General features: G+C 43.4%; 1 protein-coding gene across 1 annotated transcript in view; it reads left to right on the top strand.

The window, feature by feature from the left end:
• wnk3 (WNK lysine deficient protein kinase 3) overlaps positions 1-24,637 on the top strand; it is a 29,402-nt gene extending 4,765 nt beyond the window's left edge. The window contains exons 2-24 of the mRNA XM_071203583.1: positions 5,620-5,792; positions 5,961-6,181; positions 6,654-6,811; positions 7,157-7,245; positions 7,369-7,588; positions 7,870-8,179; positions 8,822-8,928; positions 9,016-9,171; positions 10,205-13,669; positions 13,959-14,002; positions 14,568-14,703; positions 14,804-14,920; positions 15,012-15,113; positions 15,210-15,258; positions 15,372-15,518; positions 15,616-17,678; positions 17,878-18,124; positions 20,071-20,156; positions 20,258-20,604; positions 20,792-21,027; positions 21,121-21,216; positions 21,297-21,460; positions 21,546-24,637. Of these exons, the coding sequence (XP_071059684.1) occupies positions 5,620-5,792; positions 5,961-6,181; positions 6,654-6,811; positions 7,157-7,245; positions 7,369-7,588; positions 7,870-8,179; positions 8,822-8,928; positions 9,016-9,171; positions 10,205-13,669; positions 13,959-14,002; positions 14,568-14,703; positions 14,804-14,920; positions 15,012-15,113; positions 15,210-15,258; positions 15,372-15,518; positions 15,616-17,678; positions 17,878-18,124; positions 20,071-20,156; positions 20,258-20,604; positions 20,792-21,027; positions 21,121-21,216; positions 21,297-21,460; positions 21,546-22,109 (9,297 nt within the window). The 3' untranslated portion in view covers positions 22,110-24,637. The remainder of the gene's footprint in view (positions 1-5,619; positions 5,793-5,960; positions 6,182-6,653; positions 6,812-7,156; positions 7,246-7,368; positions 7,589-7,869; positions 8,180-8,821; positions 8,929-9,015; positions 9,172-10,204; positions 13,670-13,958; positions 14,003-14,567; positions 14,704-14,803; positions 14,921-15,011; positions 15,114-15,209; positions 15,259-15,371; positions 15,519-15,615; positions 17,679-17,877; positions 18,125-20,070; positions 20,157-20,257; positions 20,605-20,791; positions 21,028-21,120; positions 21,217-21,296; positions 21,461-21,545) is intronic.
• The last annotated feature ends 509 nt before the right edge of the window (positions 24,638-25,146 follow it).

Here is a 25,146-nt window from a genome sequence, read left to right as displayed (position 1 = left end):
TCGGTCCAAATGCAGCTTGAAAGATTGTGTAATTGGGAGGCATGTGGTGCAGTGGATAGAGCCTTGGTGTTGGGATCAGGGGCTCACAGGTTCAAACCCCACTGCAGTCAGCATGTCGTTGTGTCCCTGGGCAAGACACTTCACCCCAAATTGCTCCTGTGGGGATTGTCCACAGTATTGAGTATGTAAGTCGCTTTGGATAAAAGCGTCTAACAAGTGACATGTAATTTAAGTTCACAGTGTGGCCACATCTCTCTCCTTTCCTGCCTGTTTCCCTGTGAATGCTATACCTGAAAGGGCAGCCATATATCTCCCCTGTTACGGCTTCAGGCGTGTACATTACCGTCCGTCGACCTCAGTGAATGTGTTTGTATGTGTCTTGGACATGTATTACATTTCTGTGTGCAAGCTGTCCGTCTGTGTCAACATATGCCACTGTATGTGTCTGCCTGCCTCTCTCTCCCTCCGTCCCTCCATCACTTTTTGTCTGTGTGAGTGAGCATGCAGAGTGATCCAGGGAGTTAATTACAGGCGGTGCCTGTAAGGCTGGAACAAAAACCCTGCACAGGCAGCATAACTCGGGCGTCAGAAACCAGACCGGTTCAACCCAGTCATCCCAGACTGGTCCAGCTCGCCCCTCTCGCAGGACTTCAGCGGTCGAGTCTGCTGCGCTGATGAATACCACTTCAAATATTTGTTTTACCATGCATTGTTGTCAGGACTGTGTATTGGCAAAAGTTACGTCATGTATCGAGATACAGGGCTTAAGAATATATCACAATACTATAAGAGAGGATATTGCAATTGTTTTAGGAATAATATCATAGTATAAAGAACAAATACAAAAATGTTTAGACAATCAGAAGAGTGGCATCTGCATTTATTGAAGTCCATGATACATCCTGCATCATAAGGCTTTTTGTGATATCTGCCCAAAGGAATTAACATTAGTTTTTTAGTTTAGAAAATGATGTGCATGCAAAATTGCTTTAACTAATTAATTAACTACAAAAAATACAAACATTTGTATGTGTACATGTATACAGTGTCTTTCATAATCGATATATAATATAGCGTTGAGACCCTTGGACTGACAGTTGACTTCAGGATAAACAGGATAGTTTCTGGACTCTGACAGCTGCTTGTCTCATGTTAAAAATATTGTCCATATTCCTAAACCTTGATAATAAGTGTTGAAATGATTCTAGAGAAAAATATAATGTGCAAAAAAAATAAAAATAGAAAATGTAAGTATTACAAAAAGGTATTTTTTCTGGTCATCATTCTTTCTGATACAAATGCCATTTGGTCTGGGCCAGGTAGAGCAAAGACAGACTATTGATAGCTGATCGAAATTAGGAGAGTCAAAATGAAATGGACCATAGCTGAGCTGGGTAGACCCGGATGGGATTGATCCAACCAAACTGACCAGACACATGGCTCAACCGCGGCATCGACGGTTGGCAAATATCCCTCGGGATGTATCCCACAGAGGAGATTCAATTGCTATTGAATGTTTGAGACAGTATCTAATTAGCCCAGCAGTCAATGCAAGTGTCATGTGGTAATCAATACATGTGAATCACTTATGATCACAATATTATGACATGATGATGATTATCTAAGGAAAGAGGTTAAGAAAGGGAAGAACTCTGACTAAGATTTATAAGGTAGCGTTGATGTCAATTAAAAAAAGACCTTTGCACATACAGTATGAGGAGCAGAATTCAGTACATGGAAATATGAAGTTTACCTCCTGCTAACAAGAGGTCACATAAAAAGAAAGGCAGTGCAGTGAATCTGCAGTCTGATTTATCTGTGAAGGTTAATGAACTTGGCCCACTAGCCTGGGGTTCTAATCCGGCGTGTGGGCCAGCCCTTTTCCAGCAATATATCTTGTTAGTGTGAGCTGTTGTAGCTTACAGTAATCTATTCCTAGCCACCCGCCACCAGCCGATTTTCAAACACCGGCGTGCTTATTTCCACACTACAGAGTCATGCAAACTATAAATGTACTCATTCATGTACACATGACTACCTAGAGCAATATTTATGCATCCCTTTGTGTTTATAGTGCCCTAAAATAGCATTTTTTTTATCCAACTCTAGCTGAGGCAAGTTCAGACCTTTCAGACAAGAATGTAACCAGGGAAGCCAGTTCATCTTCAGTCGGTATGATATCTGACACTCATGATGTGTTTGCCAAAATATATGTTTTAGGGCTCACATGCTTTGGCATTCGTGACCCCAGCTTCTTAACCACCCATCACATGTGCCCTGTAAGCCATATCCTGTCCATTTCCCTGGTGCTTTATGAAGCTACTTAACCTGCAGCTTGACCTTTTGCATTGGTAGATGTCCGATCCATACAAATCACATGGTGCACAAACAGGTCTTACAAGTTACAGTGCTCAGGTCCCTGTAAAGGAGGCGCCTTGTGACAGCAGTATCACATGACCAACTGACATGCAGGTGTGGATAAATCACAGAAACACCCAACACATATTGTGTGATAATAACTTGCAGGTACTGCATTTGTGAACTGTCTAAGGTTCTATATTTGTGAGGCTGTCTCAAAGGTGGTGAAGGGATCATGGTAGTTTATCTACTAACTGTGGCTAGTGGCAAGTTAAGAAAGAACGTATCACTAAAGTGCAGTCTGACACAACAAACCACCTGCTACAGTTTAAAAAAACTGCCGAATCAACATAGCTCTGACTCATTCTTGCGTTGCATCATATTTGTCAGCTGCCCAGCAACATAGGTATTTATTTTACCGTGTGTGTGTGACCACAATAGCTTTACTGTGTATCATGCTGTCACAAAACTTGACAGATGTGTATAGATCAAATTTAAGGTCCAGTGTAAAGATGGCATAGCCAGAGAAAGGGGGGGGGGGGGGCAAAGTGGCCATTGGCCCCCCCACACTTTGTCCCCTCTGCCCTATTTGACACCGATTTGGGTGATCGTGTCTAAGCGAAGTTGCTGAAAGGAAACTGTAGGAAGTGGGCAAGTGGCCCCCATTGGCCCCTAAACTTAACGACCCTTTAATTTGATGTTGCGGCTGGTGTAATTATTCATTTTACAATCAGCAATCGACCCCTCAGACATACGCATTAGGGGTGGCTAAACCAAATATATACTGTATATAAACATAAATGTAATTGAATGTCATATCTTATCCAGTGATCTGAGTCAGTATCAGTTTGGGTAGCTGTGCATCCTGGTGTTTACCTCATAAGGTTGCTGGCCATGCTGATTCAGGAGAAGAAGGATCTATGCCTATTTGTCTTTCTGTTGCTTCACCATTTCCATTCATCTCAAGTTAAGAAAATAAATGCCAATTTGTTTGTCAGATCTGTTTTTGTGAGTTGCTGTTGAAAAAAAGTTGAGTAAATGATTAGGCCTCCTAGCAGCAGCAGTAGTTGTGTGTGGGTGTTTTAGCAGACTTGCAATTGGAGTGAGGACTTTTTTTGTTGTTGCGCCTCTTTTTGTATGTGTGTGTGCGTGTGTGAGAGTTTGCTGAATGGGAAGTTAGTTTGTGTGAGTCTGTCTAGACACAATCTGAACAACTGAACTCTTTGTGACCTTTTACCAACCCAAGGGCTGTCTGACTCCACACTCGGGGAGACACGATAGATGCTGAGGATGCAGCAGGCAGGGACACAGACCAGCACTCTGTCAGACTCTGACTGAACACCCTTACACAGGCAGTAGTCCCTGACGATATACAAAAAAACAAGACATGTAGATACGATACCATAGAGACAGACAGCATTGAGCATGATCAGACACATTTACAAACTAGAGATAAAACCGTATAAATATTTACTATCATAATTATAGTGACTAGAATGATCACGGTACTGTTGTTAACATTTGCTGGGTACTATCAATCCAAACTTTATATTCTGAGTGCTTTCATTAAGTTTAGCCATATTTTCTTCCATACAAACAAACAACAAGATAGTCATGCTGTTGTTTCTGAGAGCGTATTGCTCACTTCCATTGATGCTGGATTTAGTTATAATGCGATTCTTTTTCGAAAGGTTTTAATGATGATCGAAATTTGAAACAGGAAGTGTCATCTCTACGGCACACAGTCAGGTTATCAACAGATGAATAAACATGCACATAGGTAGTTAGTGTTGAAGGAGTGAGAGAAGCGACATAGCCTGGTTAACTTATTATTAGCCTTAACAGTACAATGAGGAGCAGCCTTTTTGTTGATGCTACCTCCCTGTTGAGAGGGGACGGAGATTACTTCCAAAAAAGGACACTTGTTACCAGTATAGAGACAGAGAGGAAAAGATTTCTGAGAAGATAAAACACAGACACAGGGGAAGAGAAGCAGAGGAACAATAAACCAGTGTATGCTAGACACATAATATATAATATAATACATAATACGTTGAGATAGATGTAGCAACAGATAAACTGCATTCCATGGAACTCTGTTTATTTGTGGCCAAGCATCTGCAGTACACCGCCTCTCTTTGGGGTACATGTGTGTACAGCAAAAAGCTCAATATCAATAGAATCGATCAGTGGAAAGCCAGTGTGCAATGTTAGGATGATTTCTATTTATAGGTGGGTCTGTTTGTGACATAACAATGGCTGCCATCCGACCCTCTGGCCGTTATCGAGTCAGACACAGTCTTTATTTTTATTTCCTTTATTTCCTTTTCTAATTGAAGGTAGCTGATTTATAAATGTAAACACATGGCATTGAACTGTACTCTTTTCTTGAAATCAAACTCTTCCACACACATTTCCTCACAGTTCAAAAGGTCAACAATAAAAACCACAGATCTGAAGTGCTTTGTTGTTCGCACCCATTTAAAAAAGCAAACTAGAACAGATGCTTGTGGCAAGTCTTAAAATACACACTTTTCTCCACTGTAAAATGTTTTGATTTTGCACTTGTGCTTGATTCTTCAATATTGTATCATCAGCACACTACATGCTTATTCATAAGTACAATTTCCTGTTGACTTGATATTATATATAGAGCTTAATGAATGATATGTGTATTTTTATCTGAAAAAAGCAGGTATTAGGAAGAGCCCCACAGGGTGAAGAAAACTGAATAACACTGTTTTCAGAAAACAAGTAATACGTGGAGATAACCCAAAAAAATACCTGTTTTGTATTACTGCAGAACATGTACAGTATGAGTCTTAGATCTTATAAATAACCAATGCACCAGTGTTTTAAGAGAGGGACAAGTCCATGGCTGTGTCTGTTCCTTTTCCTGTGGGATGCTAATTATGCAAGAGAATGGGTTTTCTGTCTGCATTCTGGTCCGCCATACTGGGGATGTGTGGCAGATGCAGTAGAAATGTGTTTTATTAAGCCAAGATAAGGGTGTTGTCTCAGCACGGCTGCAACCCTTCATTGCTAGCACCATCTAGTGGTAGCAGGTGTTAGTTCACAGTCATGGGTGTGTAGAGTCAGGGAGCCTCGTGGTGTTTATCGTTCTCGTAAAACTTATGGAAACAAATTAAGCAGTTTTTGCAATGATGGAATCAACAGCCCGGGTATAAGAGACAGTATTTCTAAAGCTCTTGGAAAGTTAACCTTCATGCCGTATAACTCTGTGTTTTCCTCTCACTTCAGGACCGCAAGCTGACCAAGGCGGAGCAGCAGCGCTTCAAGGAGGAGGCGGAGATGCTGAAGGGGCTCCAGCATCCCAACATCGTCCGCTTCTATGATTCCTGGGAGTCAGCGCTCCGCGGCAAGAAGTGCATCGTACTGGTCACCGAACTCATGACTTCAGGAACACTTAAAACGTAAGACAAACCTCCTTATAACTATTTTCAGCTCCAGCTCACTGTGACATAAAATGGTATAATACCAATACACCGTTTTACATTTTCAGACATGTCATGGCATCACCAAGTAGCAGCTAGTGTTTTTTAGTTTGACTACAAAATCCTGCTTTGTCTCTTTTTGACCAGATACCTGAAGCGCTTCAAGGTGATGAAACCCAAGGTCCTGAGGAGCTGGTGTCGGCAAATCCTTAAGGGCCTTCACTTCCTTCACACTAGGACTCCTCCGATAGTCCACCGGGACCTCAAGTGTGACAACATCTTCATAACAGGCCCCACAGGCTCGGTCAAGATAGGAGACCTGGGACTGGCCACTCTTATGCGGACCTCCTTTGCTAAGAGTGTCATAGGTAAGCTACAGAAGTGGACCACGTACTTCCCTGAACAATGCAAGGAATGTAGTGGTTGTATAAGCAAACTGAGTCATGGCCTTTAAATGTATTTTCCCCTGCATTCAGCAATGTTACAGAGGCAATCATCGCCCTGGAGGTATTGATTATTCTTGACAGAGTCACTTTAAAATCCATGTGGGCAGCACTTAATGTAAACAGAGAGCACTGATGAGATGTTGTCTGTGGGAACCAACTTAAGCAATGCACCATGAGTACCATTTAGCTCAATGAAGTTTAACTCAGGAAGCAAAGGCAATCGCAGGAAGATTGTTATCAGAGTCTTCCTTCTTTCGTCGACTTTGGGGCATTAGTGCTCTGTGAACATTGAGTTGTGTGAGAGTAAATACAGATTGTAAAAAGTGATAGAGGTGAAACAGTTTTAAGCTTTCCAGCTCGTAATAGACTGGGAACCACTGTATTTTCTAAACAGGAACTCCGGAGTTCATGGCTCCAGAGATGTACGAGGAGCACTACGATGAGTCTGTGGATGTCTACGCCTTTGGGATGTGCATGCTGGAGATGGCCACTTCAGAGTACCCCTACTCTGAGTGCCAGAATGCTGCTCAGATATATCGCAAAGTAACAAGTGTGAGTGTCTTTGACTGTCTTACTCTCATACAAACTCAGCACATACTGTATGTAGTAATGACATGTGCAAAGCTCAAAGTTTAGTTGTTTATTTAAATGTCACAAATGTCATTTTTGACATTGAAAGCTTTTATTGAGGTACATAAAGTCATATTTTGTTTTGTCAAAAAAATTACGAGTTATGAATAGTGATTTTTTTCACAACATTTTGAGTTGAAATGATTTGAAATAAATCCTACACTTGAATCTAAATCTGCAAATAGTTTAATACTAATAATACTGTGTTGCATCTGTTTAGAAATCCATAATTTCCTGTGAAGTAATTGCACTTTTCTTTTCCTGCAGGGTATAAAGCCAGCCAGCTTTGATAAAGTGAAAGATCCAGAGATCAAAGAGATCATTGAATGCTGCATACGCCAGAATCAGAGCCAGAGGTAAACAGGCTTTGACTTTGATAACGTGACAGACTGCGCTGTCTCATCATGAAGAATTCCAGACTTGGATCATAAAACATGCTCGCGCCTGTTTCACCACTTTTGTTGTCTCTCCCTTGACAGGCTCTCCGTCCGAGACCTCCTGAACCACGCGTTCTTTGGGGAGGACACAGGGGTCCGGGTGGAGCTGGCAGAGGAGGACTCGGACACCCAGGACTGTCTGGCTCTCCGGATATGGGTGGAAGATCCTAAGAAGCTAAAGGGGAAGCACAAAGACAACGAGGCCATCGAGTTCAGCTATGACCTGGAGAACGACAGCGCTGAGGAAGTGGCTCTAGAGATGGTGAGACACATGGACAAATCAGACCTGACTAGTAGAACCGGAGTGTATGTGAGGGCCCAGTGTGGGATAGGTAGACTGGGGAAAGGCTTTCGTGCTTCAAAGCTTGCAGGAAGATCAGCTGAGGGAAATCCTTCAGCTCATTTATCAGCCATTCCAAGGCACCTCCTTCTGACCTAGATTCCCTCAGCCTACCTCTAGTCATTTATATATATATATATATATATATATATATCTCACTCCCCCCCTCCCTCTCTCTCTCCTTCCCGCTCTCTCACTCTCAGGTAAAGTCAGGATTCTTCCATGAGAGTGATGCCAAGGTTGTGGGTAAATCCATCCGGGATCGAGTTAATCTGATCAAAAAGTCACGAGAGCGCCGACAGCAGCAGCTCCTCCAGCAGCAGCAGGAGCTAGAAGAAAAAAGAGACGCCGCTGTCACCTCCTGCAGCTTTTCTCATCCATCCTGCCCGTCCTCACTGGGGCCAGGGGCAGCTGGTCAGACCGGAGGAGGGCAGGAGTCAGAGGAGCTGCCTGAAGTGGACCAGCATGTCAGGCAGCAACACATTTTCAGTGGGACAGCCCTTGGTTTGCCAGGTAGAGTATGCCCCTTTTAAGATGAAATGCAATGGCCAGTTGTGCTTGCATGAGAAGGGCTACACATGATGTAATCTTCTTGACATTCAACGCTTCTGTTTTCTGAATACATTTTTGAATGTAAAAAATAAAACGTCTTTAAAGAAATCTTTAGTTTTAATTACTGGCAGTTTTTTTCAAATTTCTGGGGGGATTTTTGTCAGCAATTTTAAAATGCTTGAAGCTGGCGATTGCTCCTTTTTACAGTTGATTTTGGTATGAAATCGAGCACGTCTTATTGGAGTGCCAAGCGAAGCCTTAACATACAAGTTAAAAAAACGAGTATAATAGCATTGTTGTTTTTGTTCTTGTGGTTATTTAAACGTAATCCACGGCACTATTAGATTGCTGCAAGATCACCCTGTCGTTGGTGAATTTTGGAAATGATTACATCTATCTTTGTTTAGTATATATTGGCTTTTGGACTAAAATACCAATAAAACCAATAAAACCAATAATATTGGGATTGGTATAAATGTGCCTTATCTTTTTCTGCAACTGTGTTTGAAATTTGAATCAATTTGAACTATTCAGGACAGCCCTAGCTATGAGGTAATGCATTTGTACATTCCTTCTTTGTTAAAATTGTCTTTCACTCCAAAGGTGAGAGCATCGGGTCTGTCAGCTGTGAATCTTGTACGAGTGCACAGAGCCAGGCGTACTCTCAGCAAGGGGAATCATACACCCACACTTTGCCCCCTGCTGCATCCGTACGTCTACACTCTTCTCGTTTATAAATTCCACCAAAATCTTTGTTTGAATCACATTGTTTATTACTTATTTTTCTTTCACTCCAGAGTGGAAGTGTTCCCCATGTGCCTATTGGTCAGAGTGTTGGTTTTTCCAGCATGTCCGTAGGCCAAAGTGGAGGCGGACCCGTCGGTCAGACGTTTCTTCAGCCCAGCACCATGGTTCCACAGGTATCACAAAGTGTCCCTCAACAATATTTTCAGGTGATAATGGTGATCATACTAATACGTATTAAAATGAAAGTCATATTTACACACCGGCTACAACATTTAGCATTATTGTTACAAGAGTTAGAGCTATTGTTCCATCACATTTTGGGTTATTTTCCCTCAAATAACTACTTAACCAGCCACACACCATCCTCATAATCATCTGAGATTGCCCATTTGACTGTTTGCTGTACAGGGTTTCCCCCAGGAGATTAGTTAGTAGTAGGGGAAAGGTGTAATGTACTAATACTTTATTTAATTAAATATACTCTTACATCTGGTTGCCTCTCTTCTTTTCACCCAAGGTTTAATGCTTTACTTCGGTGTTGGTATTAACTTTTTACAGAACCCCGCTGGTGTCACATGGTAGAAAATAATGGATTTGTTTATCTGTAAATCCTCAAATTGACAATCTGTGTGCACATATTGTAATCCATTGAATATTTACGTCAATACATTAAATATGACCTTACTGTTCCCTGTAGCATCTAATATGCTGTTATTTCACTATAATATCTCTAAAGAGAACGTATCAGTAGTACCAAATAGTACATTTATAGTACTTCTAGGCATTTAACTATGGTATCAATTTAATACGGTATGTTTATTTTTCTTAAAGAGGCAAATAAATGTATATTTCACAACAACCCTTCATTAGCAGTACATTTGTATTATTTATTTAAATGTATGTAGGCTCTGAAGTGTCATGGGCAAGTTGTACTTAAGTGTTGCGTGCTCTTGGATTATAATCCTCAGGGCACAGATTAACACATGGAGGTTTTTATATACCCCAGAGAAGCTCTGTAACTCTTCTTACTTTAGATGTGAAGTCTATATTTCAGGTGATTTACAGCCCACTTGTGCTATAAAACACTGTGGGGAACCCTGTTAAAACAAATTGTAATACAATTAACTTTGTTTATAATTGATGCTTCTTACCAAAGCTTATTCTTACCTAATTCTTCTACCCCTCTCTTTTCCCTCTTCTTTCAACACCAATCATCATTCTGTCATTATCACTGATTAGTCACAAACATTCCCATCAGATGTGTTTCAAACTGCCACTCCCCATGGGACACTGGCCCCCTCACAGTCATACATACCTCCTGTTTCCCCACAAGCACCCAATAATGCCCTCACTACATCCATGTCAGTCAATGATCCTGCTGGACTAGGGGGGGCCGTTGTGCCCCTCGCTCAGCAGACCCAACCCTCTGCCACTCCCATGCAGCTCACTGACATCATTCCCCATGCGGCACCCCAGCAAACGCAGCCTGTCATGATCCCTCAGCAGACTATTGTCCAACAACAACAGATAGCGATGGATCCCCAGACCTCCGCCCTTCAGCAGCACCAGTCGCTTCAGCAAATGGAGGCCCAGGCCGCTCTGATCGCACAACAACAAGTTAGTGCACCGCAGCCACAAACGGATCATCATCCACAGAGCCTTCCAGCTATGGCTGTTCAACGTCAACATGAACCCCCGCAGCAGATACATGTACAGCAGCCGGTCAACACAGCTCCTCAGCAGCAGGTTTTACCTACACATCCAGGTATGGAGCAGCGAGCGATGTCATTACCACAGCAAGGGGAGCTACCTCAGACCTACCCACAGCAGCCAACAGGGGATCTGCGTGAACAGACAATGAGTCAACCGCAAATGCAACAACAGCTTCAGCACACTCTGCTTCATCAGCAACAAGCTTTACTGCTTGAGCAACATCAGACGTACGTCCAACAACAGCTTGATCAGCAACATCAAAACGCACTGCTTCAACAGCAGCAGCAACAGCAGGCCCAACTACAACAACATCAACTGGAGCAGCAGCAAGCACTTATTCAGAAGCAATTGTTGGATCAACAACAGCAGCAAGCTCTTATTCAACAGCACCAAGAGCAGCAGCAACAGCAAGGTCTTATACAACAACAGCAACCACAGCAAACACTTTTACAACAACAGTTAGAGCAGCAGCAACAGCAAGCTCTTATTCAACAGCACCAAGAGCAGCAGCAACAGCAAGCTCTTATTCAACAGCACCAAGAGCAGCAGCAACAGCAAGGTCTTATTCAACAACAGCAACCACAACACACACTTTTACAACAACAGCTAGAGCAGCAACAACAACAGCAACCTCTTTTACAGCAGCCACAGAGTCAGGTTTTTCAACAAATTGGACACAGCCAATCTGGAATACAAAAGGAACCAGAGACGCAACATCAAAGTGGACTACAGCAGCAACAAATTGTATTGCAGCAGCAACCACAGCAGGCGCAACAGGAACAGTTGCAGCAGCAAGCCTTACTCCGACAAATTGAACAACAACAACAACAAGCACTAATACATCAGCATCTGCAACAGCAGGCTATATTACAACAGCAACAGCTACAACAGAAGGCTCAGCTTCAGCAGCGGCAACATGAGCAGCAACAAGTGCAACTCCAACAGCAGATAGAGCAGCAGCAGCAAGCTCTGTTGCAACAACAGTTAGAGCAACAGCGTCAGCAACAATTCTTGCTACAACAACAACAAGCGGAGAGATTACATCAAAAGGCTCTGATACAGCATCAGATTCAGGAGCAGCAGCACCAAGCAGCCATCATTCAGCAACCGGAAGTTGTCTCTATTCCTCAAAGCAACAGTGAGCAGCATATTCAGATGCATCCAACCGATATGCAGCACGTGTGTGTCCCACAACCAAACGCCCCCCAGTTTACGTCTCATTCTGCTCTCACACAACAGCAAGCAGCAATGATCCAGCAGCAGCAGCAGCAGCAAGCATTTGTTGCCCAACCTCAGCATCACGCTGCATTAATGGAGGCTAATACCTCAGTCGGAGCTCCAGCCACTGAGATAATCCAGCACCAGGCTCAACTTGTCCCGCAGGCCCAGGTCCCCATGGCCCTTCAGACTACTCACGTCCCTGTCCAGACGCCTGCTGGTTTCCCAGCTCAAGTCCTTACCCAGCAAGGAAAGAGTGAGGCTCATCCCCAGAACCAGGTCCCAGTCCAATTTATCACCCAGTCCACAGTACAAGCCACTCAGGCTATGATGGACGCCCAAGTACCTGCTCCTGCAGCACTGATCCAGGGACAGAATCACGTCATCCAGACCCAGCAAATACCTTTACACACTAGTTACCCAGGACCTGCCGCCCTCACACAGACCCAGGTGATCCAGTCCCAACAGCCAACTGTGGACATTCAGATGATGAGCCAACAGAGCCAAGCTACTATCCAGCCTCCAGCTGTAATGGCTCCAATTCCCAGTCAGATCCAGCATGAGCCTCTTGTTCAGCAAAATGCTCAAATGCCTGTGCTCATGCAGCCCCAGCTCCAGCAACAGACTCAAGGCCAGCCACCTTGCCAGACACATGCTCAGGCCACGACTGCTGGCCTTTTGACCCATCAGTATTTCCCTCAGCCGACCCACCAAGCTGTGCCACCTTTACAACAGGATGTAACTCATATTGCGCAGCAGCAGCAGCAGCAGCAGCAGCAGCAGCAGCAGCAGCAGCAGCAGCAGCAGCAAGTTCCAGTACTGCTATATCAGCAGATGATTCGGTCTCCTAGCTCAGCTGGAAGTGTTGGAAGTACTACTAGTCACAGTTCCATAGTTGACCCTGCAAACTTTGTCACCACTCCTCATCCTGTGCAACAGATTGGACAGGCCTATACTGTCCAGGCCCAGCAGCAGCTCCCAGGAGACCCTTCAGTCCTTCAGTCCATCTCCCAGCCTCCCATGCCTCAGTCTGCTGTGCAATACGAGACACAGCTACATAAACTTTCTCAAGCGCAGCAACCACTGGCTCCACCTCCTCCACAGGCTCAGTTACTGGCTCAGCCAATCCCAACGCCCATCCAGCAACCTTCTCCTATAAAACAGGCTGGGATGCCCCTTGATGAGAGTCTGCAGCCCCCACAGGGTCCACCTGCTTCATATCTGGTGAGCCATCTCTCTGCACAAACAGGCACCTGTAATGTTGCAGAGCCCCAGTCCCTGCCCATCTACAGTCATCTCGTGGCAGGCGCCCCCCCGTCTCCGCAGCACCAAGCCAAGCAGATGCTGCCAGCTCACACACACACACAAACCAGCTTTCAGGCCCAAATCCACTCCCAGACACAGACGCACCTTCAGACACAGGCTCATTCTCACACTCAAACACGCACTGGGATACCTATTGCTGAACAGCCCGTTCTACCCCATGCTGTCTTTACTGCACAACAAACGCCCCTCAACCCCTCTCATACCTCATATCCCCCAACATCACTACCATCTCTCCCTTTCCTGCCATCCCACCCTCCTGCTGCTGCCCCTCTGCCAGAGCTGCCTACATCTCCTCCAGCAGCCAAGATAACCCTACCAGGGCAGGCCGACTTTATACCCACCTCCCCTCTGCCTGTCACTACTCTACAATCGCTTGACTCTAATGCCCCCAAACTGCCCCAAGCCTCGCTGCAAGACTGTGACCTTACCCTGTTGGGCATTGCTCAGGTACAGGAAGAATGAGAGTTGATTACAAATAATTATACTTTGCTGACATACTGGCAGAATGATTGAGTGTACTACTAACTACTTATTTGAAAACACTTTGACTTTTGGTTTGAAACTAGCCAGTGTTTAATCTTTAAACATAAGTATATTTATAGAGTCGTGCATGTGTTATTAGATGAAATGTTCATTATTACATTCTAGCCTTACTTGGATCTCATATGCTAATGGTGTTATTTCTCTTTTCTTTGTGTCTGCATACACCTGTGCTTGTTTTCATTTTACTCTACAGGATGGGCCATACCTGTCTATTACAGAACATCATCCTTCTTCAGGGTATGTCTCTTATCGTGCTATTTCTACATAATAGTTGTTGCATATCAAATCATTCAACATGTCAATCCGTCAAGATAAAACACTGTCGTAGTGCTGATACTGAGAACTTTCAAATGCCTTAGTCTGAAAACGGCTCAAGACATTAAGTGCAATCAGTCTTCTGAAAGTGTAAACACATTGGGGACAAATAGTTCTGTATTTGTATCCTGAGCCTTTCTTACATGTTGTATGTTATAGGGGATGCCAATGGAAATAATGGCATAATCAGCAAACACATTTTTCAGTGTCAGAATAGTGGTTAGACTAGTTAGATAGAATATTAATATCGCATTAGGTTAGTTTTACATATTTCTTATTGTTAGCCCCTATTGACCATACCCACAGTGTAGTGGTCAACATGAATAATACATCCGGATGTGTTTGTGTGTGATATAAAATGCTTAAATGTATCATGTTGATAATAAATATATGCATCACATATACATATTTTCAGAGATGTACGGTACGTGCTAAGGGTATTTTGCATCATGATGTGTAAACCACCCTTTTACCTTACCACACACAGGTCTGTTCCAGCTAATGGAGAGGAAACCCTTCAGCTCATGGCCAATGGGAAGTTAGATAAGTTAAAGATGCAAGGAAGAGCTTCCGGTCAGAAGTCTGAGAAAGTTTCACATCAGTTTCAACTGAGCATGCTCCAGGTAAAAAAAGGCAACCCCTTGCATATGTGCTGAATTCATGTATACTATAATGTTTTGAAAACTAAACCAAGATAATGTTGATGTATCATGTCCTTCCCAGGTGTCAGGCAGTGGGGACAATATGGTGGAATGCCAGTTGGAAACCCATACCAACAAGATGGTAACATTTAAATTTGACACCGAAGGGGATGCAGCAGAGGATATAGCAGATTACATGGTAGGCCGCTCATGTATTTATAACGTATTGCTTCTAAAAAATATTCATTGTATGTTTTTATTAATGCTGTCTGATTGCATTGTGTCTGTAGGTAGAGGAGGACTTTGTTCTTGATGTAGAGAAAGACACATTTGTTGAGGAGCTTAGAGCCACAGTCAAGAAAGCTCACGAAATTCTTCAAACACATTCACAGGTATGTTGATATCCATATTTGAATCTCACACCTTCTCTCCTCTGTAATGTTTCTGTTTTTGAATAATAATTATTTATAATCTCTATTCTTCAATAGACTGGATCAACTGACCAGTTGTTTGTGAGCACTCCGACTAGTTCTTCAAGTGAGTTATGAATAAATGCTTTTTTAGTCACAAAAAAGTCGCACTAGAAAATAAAATAAATCTGTATCTTCTATAAATTGTTCTAACTAGGAAAATACGTATATGCTTTTCAGTGGAGGCAGTGCCCCATTCCTCCCCAGTGGGACGCTGGCGCTTCTTTATCAATCAGACTATTCGCCACAGAGACTCTCTATCCGGAGCAGATACACCACTTACATCTGAAGAGATGAGGACTCCTCTGTCTCCTCAAACAGAGAGAGGTGAGCTCTGGGTTTAATTGTAATGCTGCCTATTTACATGACTGACATGACAGCATAACAAGAACTAACCATGTGTTCCTCTCATGTGCGCCTGTAGAAAGTGAAGGATCCCACAGTCTGGAGTCCATAACCGGACTGGCTTCTCCCCCCTGCCCCGCCCTTTCTGCCACCTCCCCTCCTGTCTCCACTGCCTCTGCCCCTGCCTCCATTGCCCCCTCAAGCACTGCTCCGCCGGCTCTTTACCCCACTGCCCCTGAAAGCATCTCAGCACCAGCCTCCACTCTTAAATCCTCTGTCCCCGCTACTGCTTCAGGTGGTTTTGAACGGCCAATCCTAACCTCAGCTTCTGTTGACCAAATTGCAAGTGTTCCCTCATCCATAGCAATACCTGCTGCAAACCCCCCCACTGCCCCTACTGTCATGTCTCCCACACCCATAACCATTCTCCAAGATGTCCTTGCTTCTCCTGGAAGCAATGGTTGCTCTACTGTCACAGGTCAGAGTATGGGGGATACATTGCTAACTGCTACAAGGTCATGTGTCCCTGCAGCGGACCAATCTTCAACTTCTTTCAGCTCCCCTCCTCCTGCTGCAGCGGTGTCCTCTTCTGCGGTAAGCTTACTTGGCATGGAGCATCAGCAAATGCTCATTCAGCAATCCCCACAAAAACCACAGGCACAACTACAGCCTGCGTTACAGCAGCAGGTTCCGGTAGTTCAACAGCAACTGCAGGCAATGCAGCTTGAACAACAGATACAGCAGGCAGCACCACAGCAACAGCAGCATCCAGTGTATCCAGAGCAAATGCAGATGCAGCAGTCACTCCAGCAGCCACTACATCAGCAACTAATGCAGCAACAAATACAGCTGACTGATGTGCAGGTGTTGCAACAGTCTGTGCCTCTGCAGCAGTTTCTGCCACCTAGTCCCCCGCAGCAGACCCAACAAGCCCTTCCTCAACAGCAAACACCTCAGTATACCCAACAGGTGATGCAACAGCCTGCGCTACAACAGCAAGTAGTGGCAACCCAAGCTGCTGCATTGCCTCAACAGCAGGCTGCCATTGATCAACAGCAGCAGCTACACCTACAAAAGACAATGCACTTACAGCAACAGCACATGGTGCAGCAGCAACAGCAACAGCAGCAACAGCAACAGCAGCAACAACAGCAACAGCAGCAACAGCAGCAACAGCAGCAACAGCAACAACAGCAACAGCAGATATTTATGGATTATGTAGCTTCAAATCCAGATCACAGCCAAATGCTGCCTGTGTCAATTAGTCAACAGTTTCTTCAACAACAGGCCCAGCTAAATGTTAGCCCGATACCACAACAGCAGATTCCACAACAAACACAAATCCCTGCTGAGTTGTCACACCAGCATATACAGCAGCAACACACTGAGCAGCAACAAGAAGCGGTTAAAGTGATGGACACACCGCAGAAACAGCAGCAGTTTTCCCTGACGAAGCAGTCCTCTTTACAGATGTCAGAGTCAGAGGTTTCTACAGGAGAGACAAGTTTCACAGAAGACACATGCAGCTACTTTACGAATTTCCCCCCTTCCTCTGAATCCTCTCTGCCGCCTCTCAATCTGAGCTCTGATGCACCCGTACCCACACTCTCCCTCACGATGACACCATCTCCCGCTCAGCCTTCCTCCGTGGCTGAGTCAGACAGTGAGGGCCCCCCCAAAATTGAATTTGTGGACAACCGCATAAAGACCCTGGATGAGAAGCTGAGGAACTTGTTGTATCAGGAGTACAGCAGCGGGGCGGCGCTGGCCTCTGGACCTACATCAGCTGCCTCCATGTCAGCAGGAGGAGACGAGTCATCTGAGCCACTGTCTCGCCACTACTCTTTCCCCCAACCTGCCTCCTCCTCAAATACCTCTCCTCACTCCTCATCCTCTTCTACCTCCTCTACAACCTCCCGTTCCTCATCCACCTCCCCTGACCCAGAGAGGGGTTGCAGAGGAGAAATACCTTCCTCAGAAGCAGTTTATTTTGCAGAGAAAGGCCCAGTGGAGCACCAGCCTGGCCCATCTCTCCCCTCCACCTCTGCCTCCTCCACCCCGCCTGCCTCTCTCCTTCCTCCCAATCAGGATGAGTCTGTCGGGCGCCAGCGTCCACCCGTACCAGGAGAACCAACCATTCTTGTGAGTGAAACATTTTGCGAACATTCTCTATCAAATTTGTCTTCGCTATACTAAATGTACATTATTTTATTTAGTAAATGTCAGTGTATTGCTGTCTAAAGCTGTTTGTTACATTTGTTGTTTTGACATGTTTGTGTGTCTCTCCGTTTTGAACGTCTCAACTCCATGCAGCCACTCTTAATTGTCTTAACTGTTCTAGGCTGTACGCCCACACTCTGACACCAGTACCACTGGAGACGCATCGTGGCCCCCCAATCAGCACCCGATCCCCCTCCGGCATGGACAGCAGAAGCACAATGCAGGAGGTGGATATTTTGGCCTAAACCTGACATGTCCTAGTATCAGAAATCCTGTTAGCAAGAAATCCTGGACTCGCAAATTCAAAAACTGGGCGTGCAAACTGCGCCACTCCGCCAGCTTGTTCAAGAAGCCCAGAGTCCAGCAAGGTAGCGTCCTCTCAGGGAGCGAGAGAGAGAGAGAGAGAATGGGATGTTGGGACATGGTCGTAAATCTAATATCTAGTACTAGTTTTAACATAGTAAAATAACTTTTGTAACCAACAGGAATTAATTACTGTTAATGTTAAAGGATGTTAATGTTGACAGCTAAATAATCCTGTTTTTGTATATTTTAATGTGACAATAGACAATCTATGTAATGTTAGTGTTGACATCACTACATGCATTATTGTTTTGTTTCCCTTCTTTTCTAAAATTCTTTTTGCTTAATTTTATTTTCTTGGCAATCTTTCCTTTTGCATGGGTTGCTCACCCTGGGGCGAGAACAGACGAGAGTAGAGGAGGGTGGAAGATTGGCACAGTGTAGGAAGAGGTTGGCTCTGGAGTAAAGCCCAGCTGTGCCTTTGCCGTGACATTTCCCTTCATATTTCTGCCACGAGTCTGCAAGCACAGCCAGCAGCAACCATCTCACCTCCACCTGCTGACTCAGTGTAGACAGCACCGGGCAACTCACCTCATTACACATATAAGAAAGATGCTTAGTTGCTAAACTGATATTGTGTCATCAGTTTACATTTAGAAAATGTGTCGCCTTCTGTGTCAGCTCCTACAGTATAGCATGTCTCCATGAGACTATGCTATATACCATGATTCAATTAGCATTAACTGTATAAATATGCAGATTAAAGTTATTATTTCTAGGCTATATTGTGCACATTTCCCAGAGCTTATAAGGTTATCTTGTACATGGGTAGGCATTTCTCACAGCTGTAACAGCTGTCACGCTGACAATTATTTCAGCCGTCCTGCATGTGTTTTTGTTTATATGTTTAATATGATAAGCAATAGCGTAGCGCCTTTTCTGAGAGTGCACATGCATGAGCACATGTTATGTTCCGCACAGCTGACTAATAATGGACCGTTGCCTGTAAGTAACACTAAAATAAGGGGTCAACCGATAATCATCTGGGATATCAAGCATTTACAAGAATAGTTATTTTTCAAATAAACAAATGAAAATAAATCCACTACATTGGCTCTGGTGCAGCTAATGCAGACTAAAGCTGCAAGTAAATCAGTGTTTTATACAATGCTGCAGATATTGTTGTAGTTGAAATCAACAACACAATCACAACCGAAGTTGCAAAAACAAGGTTATTGGTCTCCTTGATGAATAATCAGCCTTGTCTCGCTCTCGCCCCTGAAAAAAACAAATCAGTTGACCCCTAATTTGTATCAGGCTGCATACATATAAATGTTGATTTTAAATTATGCAGTTATTATCCATGTTTACACTTTGCACATGTAGTAATCCCAAATATCAAACACACTGAACAATATCACTGGAACAGAGCACAGATCTGGAATGTGATATTGGGCTCTGTTGTCTGATATATGAGTGGGAATATGGTGAGTCAGTGAGAATGAGTGAGTGGATGTGTGGGTGGGTGGGGTTAAACTGTTGTAAACATTCAAATGCCATTTCACTATGTGTTATTTTTATGAAATGCCTACTATAATTTTTCTTAATGACACAAGCATTTACCACCCCTTCCCACACGCCCATTACACATTCTTAAGATTGATTTTCTTTCATCCACAAACATGTATTATCCAGTCTTTTGTTTATATTTTACCAAATGACATTCACAGAACTCATATGTTACACATTTCATAGAACTGCATTCAAGTCATGTTAGTCGCAGAGTTAATGATGTGTGACACTGAAGGGTGATTTTTAACACTGTGCCTCTGTGTTCATGTCCCACGTCTATCTGTGTGCATCTGTATGTCTCATGTCGGGTACATTTTTCTGTGTTTGTTGCGTTCGTTCCTCGTCATTTTTTGTTCTCTTCATACCCGTGTCTCTGTGGTTTTGCCCCTGTCGGTCCTTGTCTCCCATTTTTTGTTTTTCATCCCTGTCTCTTTATCAGAACGACGTTCCAGCAGTCAGGCACTTAGAGAGGAGAAGGAGGCGCCACCCCTAAATCCACCTCATGCAAGCAAAGGACGATTTCAGGTAGTAGCAACAGAACAGATTTAATCTTTGCCACTCATCAGTCTGAACCTTCATTGCAGCTCGGACAGGAAGCTAATATCTCCCACATCCTCTGCCATCAGGTGACACCCGTTCCCCAGTCCTCTCCCCCGAAGGCTGCGCCGTCAGCTCATGGGAGCACGCACAGGAAAGTGGGACGCTTCTCTGTCAGCCAGGCCGAGACCAGGAAGGCGGAAAGGAACACTGACAGCTCCCCGGTGTCTCCCGACCTGGAGAGGGAGAGGAGGAAATCTCGAGCCAAGGAGGGAGAGAGAGATGAGCATAAGAGGACCCCAGCAATGGCTCACCTGCCTCGAGGTCATGGGCACAGCCACTCCCCCCTGGCCAGCAGCGATGACGATGATGATGATAATGAGTGTGAGATGGTGGATGAAGACCTGAGAAAAGAACTACACACGCTCAGAGAGAAGTAAGTCATGGAGAGCAAAGCTTAACCTCCATTTTGCTATATTTCCATTTATGGTTGTTTCTTGTCTATATAATAAGTGTTTTTACCCTTAAATACTCTTTTGTTTTGCATTTTCAGTTCATGTTCTTTTCTCAAACCTTGAAACTCTTACTATATTCCTATTCTGTTTGTCTCTCTTTCTTTACAGGCACATCAAAGAGGTAGTGTGCCTTCAGTCCCAGCAGAACAGAGAGCTGCAGGAGCTGTACCAACAGCTTCGTTCCCTCAAAGACCAAAGGCAGAGTCTGCCTGCCTCCCTGTCCCGCATCCCTTCTCTTCCCTCGGGACCCCCTGTCCTCTCTCCTCGTAGGCCCAGGCCAGCCAAAATCAAGCTCCGACCGCGGCCTCACTCTCACATGGATAACAACGGAGTCACACACTCTGGTACACACTTTTATAGATGATGTTTCTCCCGCTTTCTCTTTTTTCTGTTACTGCTTGATCTCTGTGTGACTGTTCTATACATCTCCCGTCTAGGGATTCAGCAGTCAAGTAGTTTCTCAGGTGGTGAACAGACTAGGCTGCCCCTTTACTGCAATACAGAGCACTGCACTTCACTGCCTGCCAAACGAGGTGCAGTTTCTCAGTGATAAATCAAGACAACACAGAAATTAAACAGAACAATTATGATACATGCCCTCATTTTTCCACAGATCACAGCCCTCTTAGGAAAAGCACATTCACAGATGAACTGCACAAACTTGTTGATGATTGGACGAAGGAGACGATGGGCCCCGCCCAGCCCAAACCTTCACTTAATCAAATCAAACAGATTCAGCAGGTGCAGGAGTTGGGAGGCTGGAGCAACCCGACAGAGGTAGGAATACTCACTATAGAAAAAATATTTGTTTGGGATTGTTTTATGGATATCATGATTGTACTGTGAATTATTTTCCATACAGGTTCCCCCTGGTTGGTTTCCAGTGACACAGCTGAATCCCCAGGCATCCCCGACCCCTGCCGGCCTGCCCAGGGCAACCCCTCCTCACTACACCGCTGGAGGAAGCCTCTCCACCTTGCACTCTCTGGGACCATCACCACAATCGCACATGGCCACAGTGCCACCGATGCAACAAAGTTTATACCTCCATCAGTCCCTCCCCCTACAGCAGGCGACCTATCAGCAGTCTACACTCTGCCAGCAGCCCGGGATGCAAACTCCCACACAGTCCCAGTCTCTACCACAGACACAGCCCATCACCCAGCTGCCCCAATCTACACCTCAAAGCCAACCGCTGCTGCCTTCCCAAATGCCCACATCTCCAGTGTCCACGGCTGCACCCCCACTGCCTGGCAGTGGCTCCGCTGCACCAGCAGATAGCACTACTGCTACTGGGGAGAAATTATGCTCCTATTCCTCACCCTCCTCAACCTCTTCCTCCTCTTGCTCTACTGCTGCTCTACCTTCCAGTGCCAAAATGCACCCAACACCCCCAACCTCTACTCTTCCTCTGGGACAGAAATGAAACCAGTGTGAGGTCAATATGAAGGTGCAAGAGATGGAAACGTGACGTGGATCAGGATGTAAAGCAGATCTATTTGAATTGTTAGTTGTGGCTGTGTATGAGAGAATAGTGACTGCAATGATTATATGGATTCCAGTGTACTTCTGGATGAGATGGGGCGTGAATGTGAGACGTGATAGATTATAGCATGTACAGACAGAGGGCAACATGGAACACAACAGCTGTGTTTATGAATCATGGTATGTTTGGGTGTTGAGATGTATACATTCTTAAATGTATGAGTGTGTGCGTTTTATGAGTGTGGTTGAGTGTTTATGGATTATCCAAGTACATAACCCTTATGTCCTTTTACACAAATTAACATTCATGTTTGTTTTAAAACCAACTCAGTTGAACTCTTCCTAAGCAGAGGTAGAACATATTTGACACTGTGTTTTAATTTGTCTTTGCTTACAGTGAAAGGACTATCAATCTTAAAAGTGCAATTAGTAATGGTCATCTAAATTGATCAGCATGTATTGTATGCATTTTTCTGTAAGGCATAACATATTTTTGTAGAAGCACATGATGAAAACCGGATGCAGATAGGATCTTCTCATGATTATTACATAAGACTGCGGACCTACAGCACAAGGTGATTCAATTGGGCAACAAAAGAAAACGAATAGCATGTTATACCGTAAAGCATGGTAAAGTTATCTGGCTACCATCGTTACCATAGTGCTACCAATATACTGTTGCAGTGTTGTTCAAAGGTACAGCATGTGCTTCATTTTGTATTATTTAATGTTCAACAGTTGAACCATAGAAACACTCTAACTTACTATGAGTGATGTGATACATTTGTAATGGCTAATTGAAGTATGCCATGTATGTTCAGTGGAGACCTGGGTACACTCAGCCCAAGACTGCATGACCTTATGACTAACATGACTTGCCAGAATGCAAAGTGCGTGCACTTGCTTTATATTCGTGAAGCTACCATTTGCAGCTTACTGTGATCATACAAGCAAGTACATTTGCTTTCCTATTTGACATTTTTGCTTTCGGTTAGAGCTCATATCAAAGTATATCACGGTGTCATGCTGAGGAGAAAGATTAAACTGCCAAGTTATTATAGACCGGGGAGACCATGTGTTATTCCCACATTGCCTTTTAAAATTACTGCATTTTTTTTTGTGGGTGTGTGAGTGTATATTATTTCTTTGTGACAAAGCTTGGTGAAAGTCCTTTGGTATATATTGCATTATGAATTTCATCCCTGTTTCTTTTCATTGAAAGTAGCCCCTCAAATGTCACTGTACCCAACTCAAAATGTTTACTATGCCTATGCTTTGGGCTTTTAACAAAACAAGTGAAAGGTTAGACCAAATACCGGTCGCAAGCTTGATGTCCAACATCGTTGTCACATCCTCACTTGCATATTTTGTTATTTTGTGTGGCGTCGGATAAATTCCTTGTTTCAGTTGTAAACAATTGAGGCTTAAATCAATTCTGTCAGTGTGAATGTATCATTCAGAAGCTGAACTGTGGGCCATAATTGTGCTTTTTTACGCACACTGAAAAAGGTCAAAAAATGTCCCATTCCTCTATTTCTGCACCCTTTATTTATAGATGTAGAGATACAGAGTAATATATCAGCAGTTAATATATTACTGTACATTTTATTGGGTTATCAGTGCTCCATACAAGCATTTGACCATGAATGGTCTGGAAATAATACACGTTTGGGTATAATTAGTACATTAAAACATTTCTGTTTTAATAATTATCGAGATATTGCGTGTCAATGAAAACAGGAGATCTTACCGGTTGTTAAAGATTGCTGAAGTGAGTCAAAGATAATAAAACATAAATGGTTAAGAAGGAGTAGCTTGTGCTAAATGGTATGGTTGTTCAGAAACTGCATACAATAGAATATATTGATTTTCAAGACATCCCAAACTGTCACAGAGATGTAGTTTATTCTTAGTGAAGGGGAGATAATGTGCTGTCATGTCTGATACTAACATGTTGGCTGCAAGCTACAGCTTAATGATCATGATTCATGATGTAGAGCTGACTTTGTCCTTGAAGTGTTACCAAAATGTTATCTAAAAGATAAAGATTATTTTTGTATTTTGAAATGGGGTTGTACAAATTGTAAAATGGTGTTCTCATCATTATAAATATAAGGTTATTTGAAACTAGAAAAAAACACTGGTTTTCATCTATGTTTACATGGGACTCCCCTGCATCGATATACCTCTGAGTTCAAGATTGTCTTCAGAGAATCTTTGGTAATTTTTTTGATGTAATTTCAGTTATAAAACATGGGCCACCAACCTGTTAGATACATAACATACTTGCATAGATGTTCCTGCTAAGCTGCAGTTCATATTGAATTAATTTACAAATAATTGCAACGAAAATCTGGGGAGTCCCAAAATGACATGACTGGGAACCAATGATAAAATGACATTTGGGCAGTGAAACCTGAAAAAATTAAGTATGTTGCTGGTGATTTAGCCTCTGTAAATTGTAACTAATTCTACTGTTGATTTTATTTATGTTTTGTAACTAATCAAAATAAATGATGTTAAACATCAAACCACAACATTGTGTTGATTGTTCAAATGCCATAATCTTATGAAGCAGAGTCCTCCTAAAAATAACAACTTTTTGTGTAGGGTAAATGTGGCACATCAGGCTTCATCAGAAGACCGCCATCAAGGTCCAACGGAGTAACTTTACATTACATCCATTTAAAAAATCTGAAAACACTATGTATTCATGGTAAATGTTATGCACAGTTAAATGCACATGGTAAAATTACACAGGCAAAAACACAAGGACCCATCTTTACTGATTTGGGAATGCGTTAATGAATTAAAAAATATATATATGTATTACATTATCAAAAAATGAGGTTAAAGCTGCATACTATAAGTTGAATTAAATTAGTTCTAATGATTTCTACAAAGATGTTCTATAATTTTTCCTAAAATCGAGGTGTACCAATCTACATTATGTAACATGCAACCAAATTCCATACCAA

This window comes from Pseudochaenichthys georgianus, chromosome 7, assembly GCF_902827115.2.
Source record: "Pseudochaenichthys georgianus chromosome 7, fPseGeo1.2, whole genome shotgun sequence".
NCBI classification, from domain to species: Eukaryota; Metazoa; Chordata; class Actinopteri; order Perciformes; family Channichthyidae; genus Pseudochaenichthys; species Pseudochaenichthys georgianus.
The sequence above is the reverse complement of the archived record's forward strand: the minus strand, read 5'-3'. Positions and strand labels throughout refer to the sequence as shown.